At 49.1% G+C, this 24,786-nt stretch overlaps 1 protein-coding gene across 1 annotated transcript in view; it reads left to right on the forward strand.

Annotated features, from left to right (window-relative positions):
• Positions 1-24,786, forward strand: part of ak5 (adenylate kinase 5) — a 49,296-nt gene that overhangs the window by 19,118 nt on the left and 5,392 nt on the right. Inside the window, exons 7-12 of the mRNA XM_033029033.1 lie at positions 6,265-6,355; positions 8,244-8,320; positions 10,520-10,562; positions 11,706-11,741; positions 15,162-15,325; positions 23,153-23,251. Coding sequence (XP_032884924.1) covers positions 6,265-6,355; positions 8,244-8,320; positions 10,520-10,562; positions 11,706-11,741; positions 15,162-15,325; positions 23,153-23,251 — 510 coding nt within the window. The remainder of the gene's footprint in view (positions 1-6,264; positions 6,356-8,243; positions 8,321-10,519; positions 10,563-11,705; positions 11,742-15,161; positions 15,326-23,152; positions 23,252-24,786) is intronic.

Below are 24,786 nucleotides of genomic sequence, written 5' to 3' on the forward strand. Positions count from 1 at the left end.
CGCCGCTAGCCACATCGGTGGAGCTGCTGCCTCACAGCGCCAGAGACCCGGGTTCGATCCTGACCACCGGGGCTTGTCTGGACCGGGTTTGTACGTTCTCCCCGTGACCTGTGTGGGTTTTCTCCGGGATCTTCGGTTTCCCCCCCCACACTCTAAAGACGTTCAGGTTTGCAGGTCAATTCGCTCGGTATAAAATGTCAATTTGTCCCTAGTGTGTATAGGGTAGTGTTAATGTGCGGGGATCGTTGGTCAGTGCGGACTCAGTGGGCCGAATGGCCTGTTTCCATGCTGTATCTCTCCACTAAACTTCCCATCTCCACTCCTTTCCGCATAGACCGTTCCCTCCACAACTCCCTGGTCAACTCGTCCATTCCCACCCGAACCACCCCTCCCCAGGAACTTTCCCCTGCAACCTCAGGAGATGCAACACCTGTCTCTATACCTCCCCCTTCAACTCCGTCAAAGGCCCCCTCAGTCCTTTCAGATGGGGCAGAGGTTCACTTGCACCTCCTCCAACCTCATCTACTGTATCCGCTGTTCCAGGTGTGGGCTCCTATATATCGGCGAGACCAAGTGCAGGCTCGGCGATCGTTTCGCTGAACACCTCCGCTCAGCCCGTCTAAACCTACCTCATCTCCCGGTTGCTCAACACTTCAACTCCCCCTCCCATTCCCACACTGACCTTTCTGTCATGGGCCTCCTCCACTGTCAGAGTGAGGCCCAGCGCAAATTGGAGGAACAGCACCTCATATTTCGCTTGGGCAGTTTACACCCCAGCGGTATGAACATTGGCTTCTCTAACTTCAAGTAGCCCTTGCTTTCCCTCTCTCTCCATCCCTCCCGCACCCTAGTTCTCCGACTAGTTTCACTGTCCTCCTGATTAAATTTTACTGATTGTACGCCTCGTTGTCACCTTCCCCTCAGCTAACATTGAACCATCCTACATTGTACATTCCATATCTCCATGTCTCCCCCTCCCCTGTCTGAAGAAGGGTCTCGACCCGAAACGTCACCTATTTCCTTTTCCCCAGAGATGCAGCCTGACCCCGATGAGTTACTCCAGCACTTTCTGTCTTTTCATGCAAACAGGCCCTTCGGCCCATCGAGCCCACACCGACCATCAATCCACCGTTCACCCTCGTTCCACGTTATCCCACTTTCTCATCCACTCCCTGCACACTGGTGAACAATTTACAGAGGGCCAATTATCTTCCAAGCCCACACACCTATGCGAATGTGGGCAGAAACCAGAGCGCCCGGAGGAAACCCCACGCAGTCCCGGGGAGAACGTGCAAACTCCACACAGGCAGCGGCCGAGGTCAGGATCGAACCCGGGCGTCTGGCGCTGTGAGGCAGCAGTGCAGCTATAACCATATAACAATTACAGCACGGAAACAGGCCATCTCGACCCCTCTAGTCCGTGCCGAACACATAATCTCCCCTAGTCCCATATACCTGCGCTCAGACCATAACCCTCCATTCCTTTCCCATCCATATAACTATCCAATTTATTTTTAAATGATAAAAACGAACCTGCCTCCACCACCTTCACTGGAAGCTCATTCCACACAGCTACCACTCTCTGAGTAAAGAAATGCTGCAACAAGGTGCATTCTTCTGCATTCTCAATCTGCATTGAGTTAAACTTGTAACTAACAGAACTTATAGAAGTATTTAGCAGTGCTGGTGGTTGAAGCAGATACAACAGTGGCATTTAAAATACTTTTGGATAGGCACCTGGATATACAGGGACATGTGGAGGGAGAGGGGTTATGTGTTGGGAGATAACAGATGGACACAAACAAAAAGGACCAGGTGACATTATCGGGTCGGGACCCTTCTTCAAGTGACGTTCGGCACGGACATTGCGGGCCGAAGGGCCTCTTCCTGCGCTGGACTGTTCTACTATCTCTTAAACGCCCTTACCATATCTGCCTCCACCACCAACAAGCCTGGCTGTGCGTTCCAGACACACCCACCACGCTCTGTGTAAAACACGTGCCCCGCACATCTCCTTTAAACACAAATTGGAGGAACAGCATCTCGTATTTCGCTTGAGCAGCTTGCAGCCCAGTGGTATGAATATTGATTTCTCTAACTTCAAGTAACCGCGGCATTCCCTCTCTCTCCACCCCTCCCCCACCCAAGTCACACCAGCTTCTCGTTCTCACCCAGCAAAAGCTGACAATGGCCTGTTTCCTTTATCATCGTTTGCATATCTTTCATTCATTGTTCTTTATCTCTCTACATCATCGTCTATATCTCTCGTTTCCCTTTCCCGTGAGTATCAGTCTGGAGAAGGGTCTCGACCCGAAACGTCACCCATTCCTTCTCTCCAGAGATGCTGCCTGCCCCGCTGAGTTACTCACACCTTACAGCAGGGGTGGGCAACCTTGTTCTGCATGGGGGCCGGGACGCATGTCTGTGAGCGGATGGCGGACCGCATCTATCACGTGTTCACATGGATCCCGCCCCGGATGGCAGGCATCAAATCACGTGTTCGCAGAAGGTAGACAAAAATGCTGGAGATACTCAGTGGGTGAGAGAATCATTGCATGTCTCACCCGCTGAGTTTCTCCAGCATTTTTATCCACCTTCGATTTTTGCAGCATCTGCAGTTCTTTCTTAAACGTGTTCACAGAAGGTGCGGGGCCGTGCCGGCGGCTTTGCGCAGGATGCGGTACGGCCAGAGCTCGGCGCTCGGGGCCGGCGCACGGCGGGGCGTATGATTACGGATTACGGGCAGCATTCGGCCCGGGGGCCGGAGATTGCCGACCCCTGCCTTACAGCTGTGTCCTCTCCCGCTTGATATTCCCATCCCGGGAGAAAAAGCCTCTGACTGTCGACCCTATCTAAGCCTCTCATCACTTTGGTAGATTTTTTTTTAATGTTTTTGTTGAATATTCATTGAGAAACCGTAAAGGGGAAGCAATTAAAGTAGAACAAAGTCGTCAAGAATAAGACAGCTGACCTTTGGAGAAGACAGCGTTACCTGATGCCAGACCATGACTAACAAGACTGTATGGGAGCAAGGAATAAACAGACCAATCTTACTCACAGCAGCACCACGGATATGTCAACGCAGCACTCTGTAAAAGCCATAATGAAGAGCAACAAAAAGTTCAGTGTATATATATTAAAAAATAGACAAACAAAGAGACAATAGTCGTGCAAAGTCAAAAATATCGTCCCCAAGATTATAGAGTTTGGAGCCTATTTGAGTTTGAAGTGTTTAATAGCCTGATGGCTGTCGGGAAGAAGCTGTTCCTGAACCTGGACGTAACGTTTCAGGCTCCTGTTCCTTCTTCCCGATGGCAGGGGTGAGAGGAGTGAGTGGCTAGAGTGGTGTGGGTCTCTGATGATGCTGGCTGCCTTTTTGAGGCAGCGACTCCTGTAGATCCCTTTGATGGTCCACAACTGGGCAGTGATCACCTCCTTTGTGCATTCTCCTTCATTCCTGGGCGTTCGAGTTGCTGATCGGAGCCGCGATGCAACCAGTCGACATGTACTCTGCTGTGCACCATTGGTGGGATTGAGCCTGGGTCACTGGAGCTGACTGGGCCGATGTACTGCCCCGCACCACCTAGGGTTGCCAACTGTCCCGTATTAGCCGGGACATCCCGTATATTGGGCTAAATTGGTTTGACCCGTACGGGACCGCCCTTGTCCCGTATTTGACCGCTACTACTCGGGTCGAGGGGACAGTCGGGTCGGAGCGCTGCGTCCGGGCCCCGCCTCACCCGTCCCGACGTAGTGCAGCCCATGGAGTGCAGCAGCAGCAGCAGCACCTCGCCCGTGGCCCCGTCGGTCGACAGCCCGGCCAGCTGTCCGACCTTCGGACCTTCGCTTACCGCCGACACCACCACCACCCCTCCTTCTCACGGCCGATCATCGGTTCACGAGTTGGATGGGGCGCCGGACTTTGCGTGCAGCAGCAGAACACAAAGCCCAACCGGCGGGCCAGCTGAGGAGTTTTGGCCCGGGGCTGCGCGACATTGTGCCGTGTACCCTGCTGAGTTACTCCAGCATTTTGTGTTTAAACCAGCGTCTGCAGTTCCTTCCTACACATAACATCCTTCCATTTTCCAAGAGCGGATCTTATTGAAACATATTATAAAGGGTTTGGACACGCTAGAGGCAGGAAACATGTTCCCGATGTTGGGGGAGTCCAGAACCAGGGGCCACAGTTTAAGAATAAGGGGTCAGCCATTATATAACCCCTATTGAAATCTCCAAACTCATCAGCTCTTCCAAACCCACTACCTGTTCCCTCGACCCTCTCCCCACTCCCCTGTTGAAGTCCTGCCTCCCCGTTCTCTGCCCCTACCTCACTAATCTCTTCAACTCCTCATTGTCCCAAGGAATTGTCCCCCCCGCTTTCAAAACTGCTGCCGTTACACCAATCTTAAAGAAACCTGGTCTTGATCCCTCCTCTCTCATTAACTACCGCCCAATCTCAAACCTCCCCTTTCTTTCAAAAACCCTGGAGCGTATCGTTGCGTCGCAATTTCATTCCCACCTCCTTGCGTATAACCTACTTGAACCCCTCCAATCTGGCTTTCGCCCCCTCCATAGCACAGAAACTGCTCTCCTCAAAGTCCTCAACGACCTCCTCACCTCTGCTGACACTGGTTCCCTCAACATCCTCATCCTCCTCGACCTGAGCGTAGCCTTCGATACAGTGAACCACTACATCCTGCTCTCCAGACTCAAAGACCTCGGCATTGAAGGCTCTGCACTCAGCTGGCTCCGTTCCTACCTTTCCAACAGATCCCACTTCATCTCTCTCCACAACCACACCTCTGCCACAGCCGCAGTCACTCAAGGCGTTCCCCAAGGCTCCGTACTCGGCCCCCTCCTCTTCATCATCTACATCCTCCCCCTTGGTCAGATACTCCGCCACTTCAACCTGGACTTCCACTGTTACGCCGATGACACCCAGATCTACCTCGGCACCAAATCCCACCACAACCCCCCCCTCTCCCATATCAACTCCTGTTTGTCAGCTATAAAAACCTGGATGCAACATAACTTCCTCAAACTCAACAGCGATAAGACAGAATTCCTCTTCATAGGCTCCAAAGCCACACTCAGCAAAATCAATAACCCCACTCTCACCATCGACGGCACCACTGTCTCCCCATCTCCCAAGGCCCGCAACCTTGGCGTGATCTTTGATTCCACCCTCTCCCTTGAGCCTCACATCCGCCATGTCATTAAAACCTCCTTCTTTCATCTCCGCAACATCGCCAAACTCAGACCCTCTCTCACACCTCCCGCTGCTGAAAGACTCATCCATGCCTTCATCTCCTCCCGACTGGACTATTGCAACTCACTTCTCCTTGGCATCAGCTCCACCTACATCAACCAACTCCAACTGGTCCAGAACGCAGCCGCCCGACTCATCACCCACACCAAATCCTGGCATCACATCACTCCAGTCCTCAAACAACTTCACTGGCTTCCCATCTCCCACCGGATCACCTACAAAATCCTGGTCCTCACTTACAAAGCCCTCCACCATCTGGCCCCCCCATATCTCATTGACCTCCTCTCCCCCTACCAACCCTCACGGTCCCTCAGATCCACATCAGCCGGTCTCCTCTCCATCCACAAGTCCAACCTCCGCAGTTTTGGGGACAGAGCCTTCTCCAGGGCAGCTCCCAGGCTCTGGAACTCCTTCCCCCAACTGATCCGCAATTCCGTGTCCCTCACCATCTTCCAGTCCCGCCTCAAAACCCATCTCTTCACCTCTGCCTATCCTTAGCCCCACGTCCCCGTCCCTTTTCATCTGTGCATTAATTGCCTCATATTGTGTTTTGAATTGTATTCTGTCTTTACTTTGTATACTAGTCATGTCTCTACTATTTATTTCATTCCCCTTACATGTTTTTCCACTACCTGCTAAATTTTTGTAAGGTGTCCTTGAGAATCTTGAAAGGCGCCCATAAATAAAATTTATTATTATTATTATTATTAACTGAGACGAGGAAACACTTTTTCACACAGAGAGTGGTGAGTTTGTGGAATTCTCTGCCTCAGAGGGCGGTGGAGGCCGGTTCTCTGGATACTTTCAAGAGAGAGCTAGATAGGGCTCTTAAAGATAGCGGAGTCAGGGGAAATGGGGAGAAGGCAGGAATGGGGTACTGATTGGGGATGATCAGCCATGATCACATTGAATGGCAGTGCTGGGTCGAAGGGCCGAATGGCCTACTGCTGCACCTATTGTCTGTTGTCTATAATATCCTTCCATTTTCTACCCAGCTGGACGCAAGCAGGAATGAAGAGGAGGTGTTTTATGATTTATCCGTGGCAGTGGATAACAAACTGTTCCCCAGCAAGGAGCCAGCGGCAGGTAGGATCAACGTGCTGGGGGTCTCTGTCAGTGTTGCTACTCTTTAATGGCAGGAGCAAGAAGTGAAGGCGGCCTTTGAGAAACACCTGGCACTGTTTGGGAGTAAAACACAAAGTTTCGGAGGAACTCAGCGGGTCACAGAGCCATATCACACGGAAACAGGCCCTTCGGCCCACCTTGCCCCTGCCGACCAAGACGCTCCATCTACGCCGGTCCCACCTGACCGCGTTTGCCACACATCCCCTCGATACCTTCCCCATCCCTGTACCTGTTCAAATGCTTTTAAAAAATATTGTGATAATATCTTCGATCTGAAGAATCTGAAATGTCATCTGTCCACTTCCCTCCAAGTTCAAGTTCAAGTTCAAGTGAGTTTATTGTCATGTGTCCCTGTATAGGACAATGAAATTCTTGCTTTGCTTAAGCACACAGAAAATAGTAGGCATTTACTACAAAACAGATAAATGTGTCCATATACCATGATATAAATATATACACACATGAATAAATAAACTGGTAGTGCAAATAACAGAAAGTGGTTGCTAATAATCAGAGTTTTGTCCGAGCCAGGTTTAATAGCCTGATGGCTGAGGGGGAGTAGCTATTCCTGAACCTGGTTGTTGCAGTCTTCAGGCTCCTGTACCTTCTACCTGAAGGTAGCAGGGAGATGAGTGTGTGGCCAGGATGGTGTGGGTCTTTGATGATACTGCCAGCCTTTTTGAGGCAGCGACTGCGATAAATCCCCTCGATGGAAGGAAGGTCAGAGCCGATGATGGACTGGGCAGTGTTTACTACTTTTTGTAGTCTTTTCCTCTCCAGGGCGCTCAAATTGCCGAACCAAGCCACGATGCAACCGGTCAGCATGCTCTCGACTGTGCACCTGTAGAAGTTAAAGAGAGTCTTCCTTGACAATCCGACTCTCCGTAATCTTCTCAGGAAGTAGAGGCACTGATGAGCTTTTTTGATAATTGCGTTAGTGTTCTCGGACCAGGAAAGATCTTCAGAGATGTGCACGCCCAGGAATTTGAAGTTCTTGACCCTTTCAACCATCGACCCGTTGATATAAATGGGGCTGTGGGTCCTCCTCCTACTCCTTCCAAAGTCCACAGATGCTGCTTGACTCGCTGAGTAATTAACCTCCAGCCATTTGTTTCTACTCAGGATTCCAGCACCCGCACTCTTGTGCCTCTGTCTCTTAGAGATGTCGTTTATTAATAAATTATCTTCTGGGAGTTCATGAAAATAGCTGTTTTCTCCTAAACAATAGACAGAGCATCGGCACTTCGAGCCAGCACCGCCATTCATTGTGATCATAGCTGATCATCCCCAATCAACAACCCGTGCCTGCCTTCTCCCCATATCCCTTGACTCCACTAGCCCCTAGAGCTCTATCTAACTCTCTCTTAAATCCATCCAATGATTTGGCCTCCACTGCCCTCTGTGGCAGGGAATTCCACAAATTCACAACTCTCTGGGTGAAAAAGTTTTTTCTCACCTCAGTCTTAAATGGCCTCTCCTTTATTCTAAGACTGTGGGCCCTGCTTCTGGACTCGCCCACCTTCTCCCCATATCCCCTGACTCCGCTATCTTTAAGAGCCCTATCTAGCTCTATCTTGAAAGTATCCAGTGAACCGGCCTCCACCGCCCTGTGAGGCAGAGAATTCCACAGACTCACAACTATCTGTGTGAAAAAGTGTTTCCTCGTCTCCGTTCTAAATGGCTTACCCCTTATTCTTAAACTGTGGCCCCTTGGTGTGGGCAACTTGGGCCGAAGGGCCTCTTTCCACACTGTGAGTCTATGACTGTGACTGGCAGCATGAAGCAGCTGTTTCCTTGTTCTTACATTTCCTCCTTGCTTTCTGGAATGTTCCTTCCCCTGCTGCACCAGGCCCCAGCGAACTGGATCTCAGTTTCCTGCTGGATTCCACGGAGGAGTTGGACGTCGAGACAGAGACTGAAGATCAGGTAAACTAATGTCCGGTTGTGTTTCTCCTCATTCCCCCCACCCCTCCTGATTGTGGAGCTTGTGACTGAGGGCTAAGGATAAAGTACGGCCTGGATTGAGTGGATGTGGAGAGGATGTCTCCACTAGTGGGAGAGTCTAAGACCAGAGGCTCTGGCATCAGTATTAAAGGCAGCTCCTTTAGGAAGGAAGGTAGACCTGAAGGGTCACGACCCGAAACTTCACCTATTTGGAACAATTGAAATGTTCCAAATATAGGAAGTAGTTCCAAATTGTTCCAAAGAGAGGAAGTAGTTGAGGCAAGTACTATCTCACCGCATAAGAACCATTCAGACAGGTACATAGATAGGATAGGATTAGAGGGATATGGGCAGGCAGGACCAGTGTAGATGAGGCATGTTCGTTGGTGTGGGCATGTAGGGCCGAAGGGCCTGTTTATATGCTGTATGGTTTTATGACCCCTAATTTGTGGAAGGACATTCTTGCTATTGAGGGAGTGCAGCGTAGGTTTACAAGGTTAATTCCCCAAATGGCGGGTGTCACATGCTGAGAGAGTGAAGCGGCTGGGCTTGTACACTCTAGAGTTTAGAAGGATGAGAGGATATCTTATTGAAACATATAAGATTATTAAGGGATTGGACTCGCTAAAGGCAGGAAATATGTTCCCGATGTTGGGGGAGCCCAGAACCAGGGGCCACAGTTTAAGAATAAGGGGTAAGTGATTTGGAACCGAGATGAGGAAACACTTTTTCATACAGAGAGTTGTGTAGAATCCTCTGCATTTTGTGTCTATCTTCGGTTTAAACTAGCAGAGGGCGGTGGAGGCCGGTTCTCTGGATACTTTCAAGAGAGAGCTAGATAGGCCTCTTAAAGATAGCAGAGTCAGGGAATATGGGATGTCCAAAAGTCTGATAGATCGCAATCTCTTCATGGCTTCAACTGCTGCCGTTTGCCTTCTATGCATGACAAGGCCTGGGTAGAGTGGATGAGGAGAGGATGCTTCCACTAGTGGGAGAGTCTAGGACCAGAGGCCGTAGCCTCAGAATAAAAGGACGTGCCTGTAGAAAGATGAGAATCAGTCAGCGGGTGGTGAATCTGTGGGAAATCTTGGAGGCCAAGTCAATGAACATTGTTTAAGGCAGAGATGGATAGATTCTTGATTAGTACGGGTGTCGGGTGTTACGGGGAGACGGCAGGGGCGTGGGGTTAGGAGGGAGAGATAGATCAGCCATGTTTGAATGGCTGGGTAGACTTGATGGGCTGAATGGCCTAATTCTGCTCCTGGAACTTCAGAACATAACCCAAACCTGCCTTCCTCCACATTCAAGTTCAGCGCTGCGATCCTGTAACTATTCACAGTGTCTCCTGCACGTGGTTTTACTGTGAGTCTCAGGCCGCAGGCTGTTGCCGCACGACTTGCATGAACGGCTGCCCAGCTGTGTGACCCCAGACCCCTGTGTCACCAGAGTGCCTTTGACAAGATTTGTCCATTTAACTTTGTCTTTCATCAGAGAAACGAAGAGGCCACAGCATCGGCAGACCGTGAAACCGAAGGTTGGTACAGAAGCTCGAGATGCTTAGTTTAGTTTAGAGATACGGCGCGGAAACAGGCCCACCGACTCTGCACCGACCTGCGATCCCCACAAACACTAACTAACAATCATCTACACTTTCATTGATCTCCATTCCCTTTGTCCTGTTTTTACACCTTACACATCCTTATCTCTGTATCTCCCTCTCCCCTGACATCAGTCTGACCCAAACCGTCACCCATTCCTTATCTCCAGAGATGCTGCCTGTCCCGCTGAGTTACTCCAGCAATTCTTCCAGTGTGTGTGTGTGTGTGTGTCACACACACACACACACACACACACACACACACACACACACACACACACACACACACACACACACACACACACACACACACACACACACACACACACACACACACACACACACACACACGACAATTTTTCCATTTTATACCACCAAGCCAATTAACCTACAAACCGTCACCTCTTTGGGAGTGTGGGAGGAAACCGAAGATCTCGGAGAAACCCCACGCAGGTCACGGGGAGAACGTACAAACAAACCCCGTACAGACAGCGCCCGTGGTCGGGATCGAACCCGGTTCTCCGTCGCTGTGAGGCAGTGACTCTACCTCTGTGCCACCCTAATCCTAGGGGAAGAGCTGTGAGAAGGAACTGCAGATGCTGGTTTACATGGAAGATAGACAGGAAGGTACAGTTGTTAGAGGTTATGGGGAGAAGGCAGGAGAATGGGCTTGAGAGGGAGAGATAGATCAGCCATGATTGAATGGCGGAGTAGACTTGATGGGCCAAATGGCCAAATTCTACTCCTATTCATTATGACCTTATAGATGCTGGGGTAACACAGCGGGTCAGGCAGCATCTCAGGAGAGAAGGAATGGGTGGCGTTTCGGGTCGAGACCCAACTTTGATCATCGTTGCTGGTGTTGGTTTGACCTTTAGCTTACCTTTCATTCATTTGCCCTTTGTACCTCTTCATATCTCTGTGTCTCCCTTTCCCCTGACATCAGTCTGAAGAAGGGTCTCGACCTGAAACGTCACCCATTCCTTCTCTCCAGAGATGCTGCCTGACCCGCTGAGTTACTCCAGCGTTCTGCGTCGGTCTTTCAGGGGGCCAAAAAGCGTCGGAAAAGGAGAAAGGAGGCGTGAAAGTAAAGTCGGAGGGAAGGATATATGTGTAAGGGGACGGGCCTGGGGGGGGGGGGGGGGGGGGGGGGGGGGGGGGGTGAAAGTTATTTAGTTTGGATTAGTTTATTGTCACTTGGATCGAGGTTAGATCGGGGGTAGTTCCCCCCCCGCCATGGGTACCATGTAATCCCGTGCTACCCGCTCCATGGTCGGATAGTCGGCGACTAAACCGTCTCCCCCACCTGGTTTGCCAGGTGAGGAGGGGGCTGTGGACCCCCAGCAGGACCAAAAAGGGCGGATGAGCTCCCAGCGAGCCAACGGCCATCCACACTTCAGTAGAAGTTGCGATCACTGTCGTGCCCGGCATCGTAAGGAACGATGATAAAACACACACACACACACACACACACACACACACACACACACACACACACACACACACACACACACACACACACACACACACACACACACACACACACACACACACATCCTATACTTCCAGCGGCGTTAGTCCGCAGGAACTGGAGGACAGAGATGTGTGGTGTGTCCGTCACCGTTCCTGTCGGACACCAGCGCCACTAATGTGTTCAACGATGATGAATGAATGAACGTATCGAGGTACGGTGAACGGCTTCGTTGTCGCGTGCTGTCGCAGTAACGTGACAACTCTGTCCTCTAAACCAGTTCTTTACTTCTCTTGCAGAGGACTTGGAGACCAGGCCGATCATCTTTGTCATCGGTGAGCAAGTGTGTAGAGCAGGGCGGACAATCGCTCCCCTTTCCCCACCCGCCTGCCATCTTCTCAGGAGCCAGAGACTCCGCCAACGTGTTCTCAACAATGTGTGCGGCGTCCGCAGTGGGGAGACCGTTAACTCTGGCGTAGTTTTAGTTTAGAGATACAGCCGTGATAAAGGATCTCCAGCCCACCGCGCCAACCAGCGATCCCCCCCCCCCGTACCCCACTTCTGTTATCCCAGTATTGCATCAATAGACAATGGGTGCAGGAGTAGGCCATTCGGCCCTTCGAGCCAGCACCGCCATTCGATGTGATCATGACCACCCTACGTGGAATTCTCTGCCACAGAAGGCAGTGGAGGCCAATTCACTGGATGCATTCAAGAGATAGTTGGATACAGCTCTTCGGGCTAACGGAACCAGGGGATATGGGGAAAAAGCAGCAACGGGGTACAGATTCTATTATTTACCCACTCGTGGCGGTTTACAGAAGTTAATTAACCTACAAACCTGTTCGCCTTTGGAGGAAACCGGAGATCCTGGAGAAAAACCACGCGGGTCACGGGGAGAACATAGAAAATAGGTGCTGGAGTAGGCCATTCGGCCCTTCGAACCAGCACCGCCATTCAATATGGCTGATCATCTAAAATCAGTACCCCGTGCCTGCTTTCTCCTCATATCCCTTGATTCCGTTAGCCCAAAGAGCTACATCTAGCAGCGTGAACGTGGTCAGTAACGAACCCGGCAGCAACTCTACCACTCCGCCATCGTGCTACCCTGCTACCCGCACAGGGAAAACTTGCCTCTCCAACGAGCCTGATCAAACCGAGGAAAGGTAACGTTTAAGAGACATTTGGACAGGTAGTTGGAGGGGAAAGGTTTAGAGGGCCGTGGGCCAAACGCAGGCAGGTGAGTGGATGGGACATGTTGGCCGGTGTGGGCAAGTCGGGCCAAAGGGCCTGTTTCTATGCTGCGTGACTCTGTGAAATACGTAGTTTCTCTTTTTCCAAGAGAGTGACAATAGACAATAGGTTCAGACTGGATAGACTTGGTTTATACTCTCTAGAATTTAGGAGATTAAGAGGGGATCTTATAGAAACTTACAAAATTCTTAAGGGGTTGGACAGGCTAGATGCAGGAAGATTGCTCCCGATGTTGGGGAAGTCCAGGACAAGGGGTCACAGCTTAAGGATAAAGGGGAAAATCCTTTAAAACCGAGATGAGAAGAACTTTTTTCACACAGAGAGTGGTGAATCTCTGGAACTCCCTGCCACAGAGGGTAGTCGAGGCCAGTTCATTGGCTATATTTAAGAGGGAGTTAGATGTGGCCCTTGTGGCTAAGGGGATCAGAGGGTATGGAGAGAAGGCAGGTACGGGATACTGAGTTGGATGATCAGCCATGATCATATTGAATGGCGGTGCAGGCTCGAAGGGCCGAATGGCCTACTCCTGCACCTAATTTCTATGTTTCTATGTTTCTATGTTTCAGGAGTAGGCCATTCGGCCCTTCGAGCCAGCACCGCATTCCAATGTGATCATGGCTGATCATCCACAATCAGTACCCCGTTCCTGCCTTCTCCCCATATCCCCTGACTCCGCTATCTTCAAGAGCCCTATCTAGCTCTCTCTTGAAAGTATCCAGAGAACCGGCCTCCACCGCCCTCTGAGGCAGAGAATTCCACAGACTCACAACTCTCTGTGAGAAAAAGTGCTTCCTCGTCTCCGTTCTAAATGGCTTGCCCCTTATTCTTGAACTGTGGCCCCTAGGTTCTGGACTCCCCCAACATCAATGAACATGTTTCCTGCCTCTAGCGTGTCCAAACCCTTAATAATCTTATATGCTTCAATAAGATCCCCTCTCATTCTCGTGGGCTTGCATGAGCGCACAACTAACACGGGATCATGTGGCTTCTGAGCCACGAGCGTTTGTAACGCTTCCATCAGTCACACTGCACGACAACAGACCATGAAGGCAGGTACGGGATACTGAGTTGGATGATCAGCCATGATCATATTGAATGGCAGTGCAGGTTTGAAGGGCCGAATGGCCTACTCCTGCACCTATTTTCTATGTTTCTATGAACATCCATCATTTAATCATCTAATGTCCACAGTTCCATTGTTCTGCCTGGCTGCTCTCATGTAGAACAGCGACTGTGTGGACCTTTGTTCTGTTGATGAACGAGATTGTTCAACGTGGGCAACTGATGGCGTTTTATTTGGTCGACAGGCCTTCCCTCCCCGAATTTTTAAAACAAGTTGGCAATCATTCAAGGAATGCTTTCACTTGTCGGCTGAGGTTTATTATTGCCCTGTGTACCGAGGTACTGAGTGAAAAGCCTTGTTTTACATGTTTTCCAAAGATCAAGGTTATCCAGTCAATAAACTAAACTTAACTTATCTAGAATATAGACACACAAACTGGAGTAACTCAGCGGGACAGGCAGCATCTCTGTAGAGAAGGAATAGGTGACGTTTCGGGTCGAGACCCTTCTTCGGACTGAGAAATTCAAATTGGAGGAACAGCACCTCATATTTCGCTTGGGCAGCTTACAACCCCATCGGTGTGAACATGTCAGCAATAGAGGGAGTGTACAGAGGAGATTTACTAGAATGTTGCCTGGGTTTCAGCAACTAAGTTACAGAGAAAGGTTGAACAAGTTAGGTCTTTATTCTTTGGAGCGCAGAAGGTTAAGGGGGGACTTGATAGAGATCTTTAAAATGATGAGAGGGATAGACAGAGTTAACGTGGACAAGCTTTTCCCATTGAGAGTAGGGATGATTCAAACAAGAGGACATGACTTCAGAATTAAGGGAGAGAAATTTAGGGGTAACATGAGGGGGAACTTCTTTACTCAGAGAGTGGTAGCGGTGTGGAATGAGCTTCCAGTGGAAGTGGTGGAGGCAGGTTCGATTTTATCATTTAAAAATAAATTGGATAGGTATATGGATGGGAAGGGAATGGAGGGTTATGGTCTGAGTGCAGGTAGATGGGACTAGGGGAGAATAAGTGTTCGGCACGGACTTGTAGGGCCGAGATGGCCTGTTTCCGTGCTGTAATTGTTAAATGGTTAACATTGACTTCTCTAACTTCAAGTAACCCTTGCTTTCCCTCTCTCTCCATCCCTCTCCCTCCCCAGTTCCCCGACCAGTCTGACTATCCCCCCCCCAGCTAATGGTCTGGTCTACATTTTCCTTGAGATTCATCTCATTTGATCTCTTACACTTCCTTATCTATGTAACTCCCTCTCCCCCGATGCTCAGTCTGAGGAAGGGTCTCGACCCGAAACATCGACCGGACCCACTGAGTTACTCCAGCACTTTGTGTCCATCTACAACTTGGGGTGTCTCAATACGTGACCAATTCTGTTTTCTCTGTGTTCTCGTGAATTCCCGTTCTGGACCCCATAAACGCCCTGTCAAGGTGATGCAAGCTCTGGGAGAGGAAGTCAGTGTGACAGAGTAGCAGCAGAATACGGCTTCACCCACCTGCGTGCGGACGACCTTGTACAGGGCACGACGGCTCTCGGAGGCGCCAGCAGTCGGGGTGTTGGAGAAAGCGGGGAGCAGGAGCAACTGGTGCCTCAGGTGAGTGAACGTCTGCTAACTGAGTAACACATCAGTTCATAAGTGCTAGGAGCAGAATCAGGCCATTCGGCCCATCAAGTCTATTCCGCCATTCAATAATGGCTGATCTATCTTTCCTGCAATCCCCCCATATCCCTGGAATCTGTTAGCCCCAAGAGCTAAATCTATCTCTCATAGAGCCATATACAGTGTGGGAACAGGCCCTTCAGCCCAACTTGCCCACACCGGCCTACATGTCCCAGCTACACTACTCCCATCTGGTCCATATCCCTCCAAACCTGTCAGAGAAACATAGAAAATAGATGCAGGAGTAGGCCATTCGGCCCTTGGAGCCTGCACCGCCATTCAATATGATCATGGCTGATCATCCAACTCAGTATCCCGTACCTGCCTTCTCACCATATCCCCTGATCCCTTTAGCCACAAGGGCCACATCTAACTCCCTCTTAAATATAGCCAATGAACTGGCCTCAACTACCTTCTGTGGCAGAGAATTCCACAGATTCACCAATCTCTGTGTGAAAAACTTTTTTCTCATCTCGGTCCTAAAAGACTTCCCCCTTATCCTTAAACTGTGACCCCTTGTCCTGGACTTCCCCAACATCGGGAACAACCTTCCTGCATCTAGCCTGTCCAGCCCCTTAAGAATTTTGTAAGTTTCAGTCAGTATCAGTATCAGTATATCTTTATTGTCATTTTCCTGAGTACTCACATACCCAGAGGAAACAAAAAAACATTACTCAACCAGTGTCCATTCAGTGTGCAGTACAAATAACAACAAATAACTAGAAATAAAAATACATATATCATGAACAAATTAAATTAAACACTCTACTCTCTACTAAACATCAACAGGCGTTCCGATCGACAGCTGCTGCAGTGTGTCCAGGTTGGTGGTTGGTGCGCGATACTTTGGCAGGGGGCTAAGTCCATTTATCAGTCTTATAGCCTGCGGGAAGAAGCTGAGGAGCATCCTGCTGGTTTTGCAGCTAATGCTCCTGTACCTCTTCCCAGATGGCAGGATGGAGAATATGTGATGCGATGGGTGGTAGGGGTCTTTGATGATGGAGATGGCTCTGTTGATACATCTCTTCCTGTATATGTCCAGCAAGAAAGGGAGTGGAGCACCAATAATCCTGCTGGTGGTCTTCACAATCCTGTCAAATTGGTGCCGTTCGTACGCCTTGCAGCTCCTGAACCAGGAAGTGATGCCGTTGGTTAATGTGCTCTCAATTGTCCCCCTATAAAAAGTTTGTAGATGTGTAGTGGGGAGACCTGCTTTACGTAGTCTTCGGAGAGGGTGTAGTCGCTGCTGGGCTCTCTTGACCAGTGCTGTGGTGTTGGTCGTGGACATCAGGTCATCTGACAGGTGGAGTCCTAGGAACTTCACGCTGCTGACCCTTTCCACATCAGCTCCATCGATGTGCAGAGGTGTATGGTGTTGTTTTCCCACCCTCCTGAAGTCAACCACCATCTCCTTAGTTTTTCCCACGTTGAGAATGAGGTTGTGGGATTTGCACCATCCTGTGAGCAGCTCCACCTCCATCCTGTACGCCGACTCATCATTGTCACTGATGAGACCCACCACTGTTGTGTCATCAGCGAACTTGTTGATGAAGTTGTTATTGAGTCTAGCAGTACAGTCGTGTGTAAGCAGACTAAACAGCAGGGGGCTTAGGACACAGCCTTGGGGCGAGCCAGTGCTCACGGCTATGGTTTTTGATGTCCTACTGCCCACCCTGACTGTCTGCTGCCATTGCGATAGAAAGTTCAGGACCCAGTTACATGTGCCAGCATCAACCCCCAATAGCTCCAACTTCTCCACCAGCTGCTGCGGAATGATTGTGTTAAACGCAGAGCTGAAGTCTATGAAGAGGATCCTGGCATAAGTATTTTTCCGATCAAGGTGTGACAGTACGAGGTTCAGCTCTATAAGATCCCCCCTCAATCTTCTAAATTCTAGCGAGTACAAGCCGAGTCTATCCAGTCTGTCTTCATATGAAAGTCCTGCCTGGATAGACTCGGCTTGTCCTACCCATCCTCTCTCTTGTAAACATCCAGTGAATTGGCCTCCACTGCCTTCTGTGGCAGAGAATTCCACAGAATCGCAACTCCCTGGGTGGAGCCTGAGTGAAGTGTAGACTGGCTGTCAGGGTTCAGTTGATTGAGGAGCAAATCACAGTTTTATGCTTTCTCCGCCTTCTCTAAATGGGTTTAAAATTACATTGCTCTCACTCTGGATTCAATCTGTGCGATTGATCGAACACTGAAGCATGGAGAGATCTGTGTATCCCCAATCATAAAGCTGTCAGGCAGCCACATCGGGTAGTTAGGAAGCCTCTCAGCTTTAATTGGAAAAGGGTTGAAGGGGAAAAGATTGAATAGGAATCTGAGGGGTAGCTTTGTCACACACAGAGGGGTAGTGGGTGCAGGGCCGGCCTTAAGCCGATTTGACCGATTGCCCCCAATTGGGCCCCGCGCCTAATGGGGGCCCCGCACTAATGTTCCGTATTTCGTACGGAAATACGAATTCTCTTTGTTAAATAAAGATTTTTTTTTTAATTCGCCATCCGGATTTTTTTTTTAAACGACCATGTATAACAACCGCTGCACGGCCATCAGACACAAACGATTTGTTAACTAGTACTGTTAGCACTTCTTAACATGAAGTTGTTAACAAGTTGTTATATCAATCTGCATCCATCCACATTCCTCAGTAAATGTTATTGTGTTTTGAATGAGTATTAATGACGCCGTGTTCCTTTGAATAAAATTCACGCGGCGTCAATAATACTTGTTTAAAACACAATTACATTTACTGAGGAATGTAGATCGATGACACATTGAGAATTTCTTTAAACTCACCATCATGAGTGAGGGCCCCGGACCGCGAGAAGGGGCTTCTTCCTGGTGGGCAGGTTGGTCATTCACCTACCGACCCACGTTGTGTCTCTCTGTGTTTTGCTCTCTCTCTCCCTCCCGCTCTCCCTCCCGCTCCCCATCTCGTCTCTCTCTAGCTCTCTCACCCTGTTGCCTCAGCATTCCCGGAATCATTGACGTTTAGCAGTAGACAAAAATGCTGGAGAAACCCAACGGGTGAGGCAGCCGCCTTGACCGCTGAGTTCCTCCAGCACTCTGTGTTTTTTGTTTGGCTCTGAAGTTGAAGGTGGCTCAGCGGGACGGGCAGCGGCTCTGGGGAGAGGGTTGCGTTTCTGGTCGAGACCCTTCTTCAGACAATCACAAGTACTCTCACCGACGAGAGTTCAATTCAGTCTGAAGAAGGGTCTTCTCTCCAGAGTCGCTGCGCTGCCTGTCCTGCTGAGTTACTCCAGCTTTTGTCTATCTTCAATTTCAGAGAAATACAATTTCTCACGGGGGGCTTATAAAGTCTCTAAACCCCTCTGGGACCCTCTAAACCCCGTCTATCTCTCTCTTCCCCCCCCCCCCCCCCCCCCCACCTATTTCCCTCTACAACATTTCTGAACACTTCTAAACACATCTGAACCCATCTGAAGCCCTCTGAACATCTCTAAACCGTTTAAACCCCTCTAAACTAGGAGGCTACAAGGTGACTTGTATAGGCTGGGTGAGTGGGCAAATGCATGGCAGATGCAGTATAATGAGAATAAATGTGAGGTTATCCACTTTGGTGGCAAAAACAGGAAAGTAGATTATTATCTGAATGGTGGCCGATTAGGAAAGGGGGAGATGCAACGAGACCTGGGTGTCAAGGTAAACCAGTCATTGAAAGTAGGCATGCAGGTGCAGCAGGCAGTGAAGAAAGCGAATGGTATGTTAGCATTCATAGCAAAAGGATTTGAGTATAGGGTGATTTCACGAAAGGTCACTGGAGCGTAGATCCGCACCCACGTGACCGAAAATTTTAACTGGGGGACAAGCGTCACTTCCGGTACATGTTAGTGAATGGGAAAACACGCACTTTCACACCCGTTAAAAACATCGAAAACGGCCAGGTTTTGAGCTGCAATTTACTGTACCAGTCGGGGTGACCGTGAGGCACAGCTACCTAAATTTACAGTCCAAAAAAAAGATAGAAACTAAGGTAAATTCAAGAGGGAGCTGAAGGTGTAAATACAGCAGAAGTGATAGCGGACATTTGCCGTGGAGATTTAAAGATCCAAAATATCGGGAATTATCGCGTTTGCTCGCTGCATTTCATCAAAAGTGGCATTATTGGCTTTTTATCTTTATTCATTTGTTAGATGAAAAGTATTAAAAGTTAGAAACCCGTCAGTAAAATTGCAAAATCGCCCATGGTTCTCGGGTGGGTTTTAACATGCAAAATGAACACGCTTCTGAAGCTCCATTTACCATTTAAATAATCGTAAACTATCAATGCGTTTTGAAATAAATTTTACTCAGATGCAAGCTTATTTATCATCTAATAACAGACAAGCCTGCAGCATGGAATGATGTCAACAATCCTGATTGGGCACCCACTGTGAGCAGGATAGACAATGTGCACAAGAACGCCACGCACGTGCAACAAGAAGAGAGTATTAAAGCAGATTTGGTTGCAGCTCAAGCATCTATAGCTCTGCAAGTTGATGGCGTTCTTGTGCACATTGTCTATCCTGCTCACAGTGGGTGCCCAATCAGGATTGTTGACATCATTCCATGCTGCAGGCTTGTCTGTTATTAGATGATAAATAAGCTTGCATCTCAGTAAAATTTATTTCAAAACGCATTGATAGTTTACGATTATTTAAATGGTAAATGGAGCTTCAGAAGCGTTTTCATTTTGCATGTTAAAACCCACCTGAGAACCATGGGCGATTTTGCAATTTTACTGACGGATTTTTAACTTTTAATACTTTTCATATAACAAATGAATAAAGATAAAAAGTCAATAATGCCTTACTTTTGATGAAATGCAGCGAGCAAACGCGATAATTCCCGATATTTTGGATCTTTAAATCTCCACGGCAAATGTCCGCTAGCACTTCCGCTGTATTTACACCTTCAGCTCCCTCTTGAATTTACCTTAGTTTCTATCTTTTTTTTGGACTGTAAATTTAGGTAGCTGTGCCTCACGGTCACCCCGACTGGCTCAGTAAATTGCAGCTCAAAAACTGGCCGTTTTCGATGTTTTTAACGGGTGTGAAAGTGCGTGTTTTCCCATTCACTAACATGTACCGGAAGTGACGTTGTCCCCCAGTTAAAATTTTCGGTCACGTGGGTGCGGATCTACGCTCCAGTGACCTTTCGTGAAATCACCCTATAGGAGCAAGGAGGTTCTACTGCGGTTGTATGGGGTCTTGGTGAGACCACGCCTGGAGTATTGCGTACAGTTTTGGTCTCCTAATCTGAGGAAGGACATTCTTGCCATAGAGGGAGTACAGAGAAGGTTCACCAGACTGATTCCTGGGATGTCAGGACTTCCATATGAAGAAAGACTGGATAGACTCGGCTTGTACTCGCTAAAATTTAGAAGATTGAGGGGGGATCTTATAGAAACCCACAAAATTCTTAAGGGGTTGGACAGGCTAGATGCAGGAAGATTGTTCCCGATGTTGGGGAAGTCCAGAACAAGGGGTCACAGTTTAAGGATAAGGGGGGAATCTTTTAAGACTGAGATGAGAAAAACATTTTTTACACAGAGAGTGGTGAATCTCCGGAATTCTCTGCCACAGAATGTAGTTGAGGCCAGTTCGTTGGCTATATTTAAGAGGGAGTTAGATGTGGCCCTTGTGGCTAAAGGGATCAGGGGGTATGGAGAGAAGGCAGGTACAGGATACTGAGTTGGATGATCAGCCATGATCATATTGAATGGCGGTGCAGGCTTGAAGGGCCGAATGGCCTACTCCTGCACCTATTGTCTATGGTTCTATGACTGCGTCCAACTGCTGTCTGGTTCGTTGATCGGTTTGCTAGATATGAACTGTTTTGGGAGAGAAAAATGCTCACGGCAGACCAGACCAAACGTGTTAAACAGAAATTGGTCAGATATTGAGCTTTACACAGTGAGAAATCATGTGAAATAATCACTGAATTTAATTTTAAATGAATGTACCTGCATGTTATACTGTTTAGTTTGGAGATACAACCAGATTAGTTTGGAGATACAACCAGATTAGTTTGGAGATACAACCAGATCCACTGAGTTCGCACCGACCAGCGATTTTTGTTACAGATTTGACAATTTTATGTGGCGGCCAATCAAACGCTGTCTCTAAGGGGGTTGCATCCAATCACCAACCAGCTTGCTTTAAAATTCCCGTCCAATCAACAAATAGGTCCCCTCCCGTCCAATCAGCCGCTGTCTCCAAGGGCATTGTGTCCAATCACATAATTAGCAGCTACGGTAAAGGTTGGAAGCCAGTGTAGCTACTGACAGGCAAACGGGAGGGAGCAGGAGAGATTCACACAGTGTAGAATCCATAGCCCCTAGTGTACAATTTCACAATATATACTAAATAACTGGGCTGACACACCTTGGCTGGGAACCTGGGGCCCACCAAAATTGTTCCCAATTGGGCCCTAAGGCCGGCCCTGAGTGGGCGTATGGAACGAGCTGCCAGAGAAGGTAGTTGAGGCTGGGACTATCCCAACGTTTCAAAAAGAGTCAAGGGGCTGTCCCACTTGGTGATTGTTTTCCGGCGACTGGCCGGCGACTGGTCGCCAAAAGATGTCGAACATTTCAAAATCCAGCGGCGACAAAAAAAATGTCGTGACACTTGGATAAACACCGCGCGGCAATGCATCGTCTCGCCGCGGCACGCTGCAGATTTTATCGGTGACCTGATACGTCACCAAAAAAAATCGGCGTGGGACAGGCGCTCGAGAAAGATAGTCAAGAGAGTTTTATTGTCATGTGTCCCAGATAGGACAATGACATTCTTGCTTTGCTGCAGCACAACAGAACATAGTAAACATTGTATATAATGGGAGAAAAAAAAGTTCAGTGTGTATATACACACACATGCACACGTACTCAATAAATAAACAAATATAGTGCAATAATAATAATAGTCTGTTGTAGTTCAGAGCTTATTTGTTGTCGTGTTTAATAGCCTGATGGCTGTGGGGAAGAAGCTGTTCCTGAACCTGGACGTTGCAGATTTCAGGCTCCTGTACCTTCTTCCCGATGGCAATGGTGAGATGAGTGTGTGGCCAGGATGGTGCGGGTCTTTGATGATGTTGGCTGCCTTTTTGAGGCAGCAACTTCGATAGATCCCTTCTATGGTGGGGAGGTCAGAGCCGGTGATGGACTGGGCAGTGGTCACAACTTTTTGCAGTCTTTTCCGCTCCTGGACGTTCACGTTGATGAGGTACACGGATAGGACAGGTTTGGAGGGATACGGGCCAAACGCGGGCAGGTGTGGCTGGGGCGTGGGGAAGTTGTGCCGAAGGGCCTGTTTTCCACACTGTATAACTCTATGAGTACATGACTCTACAAAGGCAAGGAGGTTGTGGACAGCTGGTATAGCCATCACCTGTAGTCAGGATCGAACCTGGGTCCCTGTGCAGCGAGGCAGCAACTCTACTGCTGAATCAGGTACTTTGGGTTGAAAACAAGGTCAGGCTTGGCCACTGATCCTGTGGCAATATATACATTGAGATGACCAAGAAGTGCTGCAGCAATTCAGCGGGACAGGCAGCTTCTCTGGAGAGAAGGAATGGGTGACGTTTCACCTCGAGACCCTCCCTCAGACTGAGGGCCAGGGGAGTCAGAAACGATTGAGAGAGAGAAGTGAAAATGAGCAGTGGGTGACACTGGATAAATCTTTCCATCTGCAGACAGTGAATTGCCATGGAGTTGCTCCTGTGTTCGATCTTTACCTTCATATTTCTCTTGGCCTGCAGATTCTCAAGGACAGCATCATTTGTGGAATGGACGCCAAAGGATTCATCATAGATGGCTATCCTTGGACAGTGGAGCAGGCCGTTGAATTTGAGAGGAAGGTGAGCTTGTCTAACTCTGGGGCTGCCTTTCAGCGCCAGAGCCCCGGGTTCAATCCTGACCACGGGTGCTTGTCTGTGCAGAGTTTGTACCTTCTCCCCGTGACCTGTGTTGACTTTCTCCGGGTGTTTAGGTTTCTTCCCACATTCCAAAGGCATACAGGTTTGCAGGTTACGAGTTTAAGAATAAGGGGTAAGCCATTTAGAACGAAGACGAGGAAACACTTTTTCTCACAGAGAGTGGTGAGTCTGTGGAATTCTCTGCCTCAAAGGGCGGTGGAGGCCGGTTCTCTGGATGCTTTCAAGAGAGAGCTAGATAGGGCTCTTAAAAATAGCGGAGTCAGGGGATATGGGGAGAAGGCAGGAACGGGGTACTGATTGGGGATGATCAGCCATGATTACATTGAATGGCGGTGCTGGCTCGAAGGGCTGAATGGCCTATTCCTGCACATATTGTCTATTGTTTATTGTCTAATTGTGTTCGGTAAAAAATTGTAAATTGTCCCCAGTGTGTGGGACAGTTGGTGTACGGGGGGGGGGTCGCTGGTAGACAAAAATGCTGGAGAAACTCAGCAGGTGAGGCAGCATCTATGGAGCGAAGGAATAGGTGACGTTTCGGGTCGAGACCCTTCTTCAAACTTCTTCAGTACAGGGATCGCTGGTCGGCCGGACTCTGTGGGCTGAAGGGCCTGTTTCCACGCTGTATCTCTAAACTATACTAAACTAGAATCTCAGATCACACAGCACTGGTGAAGTACTACCCAAACTGCAGCCAGCCATGCCTCATACCTCCACCCTTGTGGCCCTGACATCACCACCCTGACTTCCCTACGACAGTGGTCACACTTCAAAAACATCTCTGAAGTCGCAGCGGACTTGAGAGCAAGACTCGGGCCATGAAAGATGCTTTGCTTTGGAGGGGAGGATGCTCCTCAAACTGCGGAGCATCCTGGACAATACAGCTCACCCCCTCAATGACACACTGGTCAACCTGAGGAGCACCTTCAGCAACAGACTGGTTCCACCAAGATGCAGCACAGAACGCCACAGGAGACCCTTCTTCCCCGTGGCTATCACACCTCCCCCTTTAGCATTGGGGTAGACTGAGACTGAGACTGACTCCCCTCCCCCTCCCCCCTCCCCAATCTTTGCACATCCCCAATCCTTTCCACTCGTCACTTTAATTTTATGTATTTTGTATGTTGTATTTTATGACTGTTGGCGGATCAATTTCCCTCCTGGGATAAATAAAGTTCTATCGTATTGTGTCGTATCGGTTTCCTCCCGCGCCCCAAAGATGTGCAGGTTTGTAGGCAGATGTGGCTTCAGTAAAAACATTGTAAATTGTGCCTCGCGCCTAGGACAGTACCAGTGCACGGGGCGATCGGTGGTCAGTGTGGACCCGGTCGGTTCAATAGCCTGTTTCCACGCAGTATCTCTGAAAACTCAACAGGTCAGGCAGCATCTGTGGAGGCCACAGAGAGGCAACGTTTCGGGTCAAGACCCTTCTTTAGACTGATTGTAAGCGGGGGGGGGGG

Source organism: Amblyraja radiata, chromosome 10 (assembly GCF_010909765.2).
Source record: "Amblyraja radiata isolate CabotCenter1 chromosome 10, sAmbRad1.1.pri, whole genome shotgun sequence".
Lineage (NCBI taxonomy): Eukaryota > Metazoa > Chordata > Chondrichthyes > Rajiformes > Rajidae > Amblyraja > Amblyraja radiata.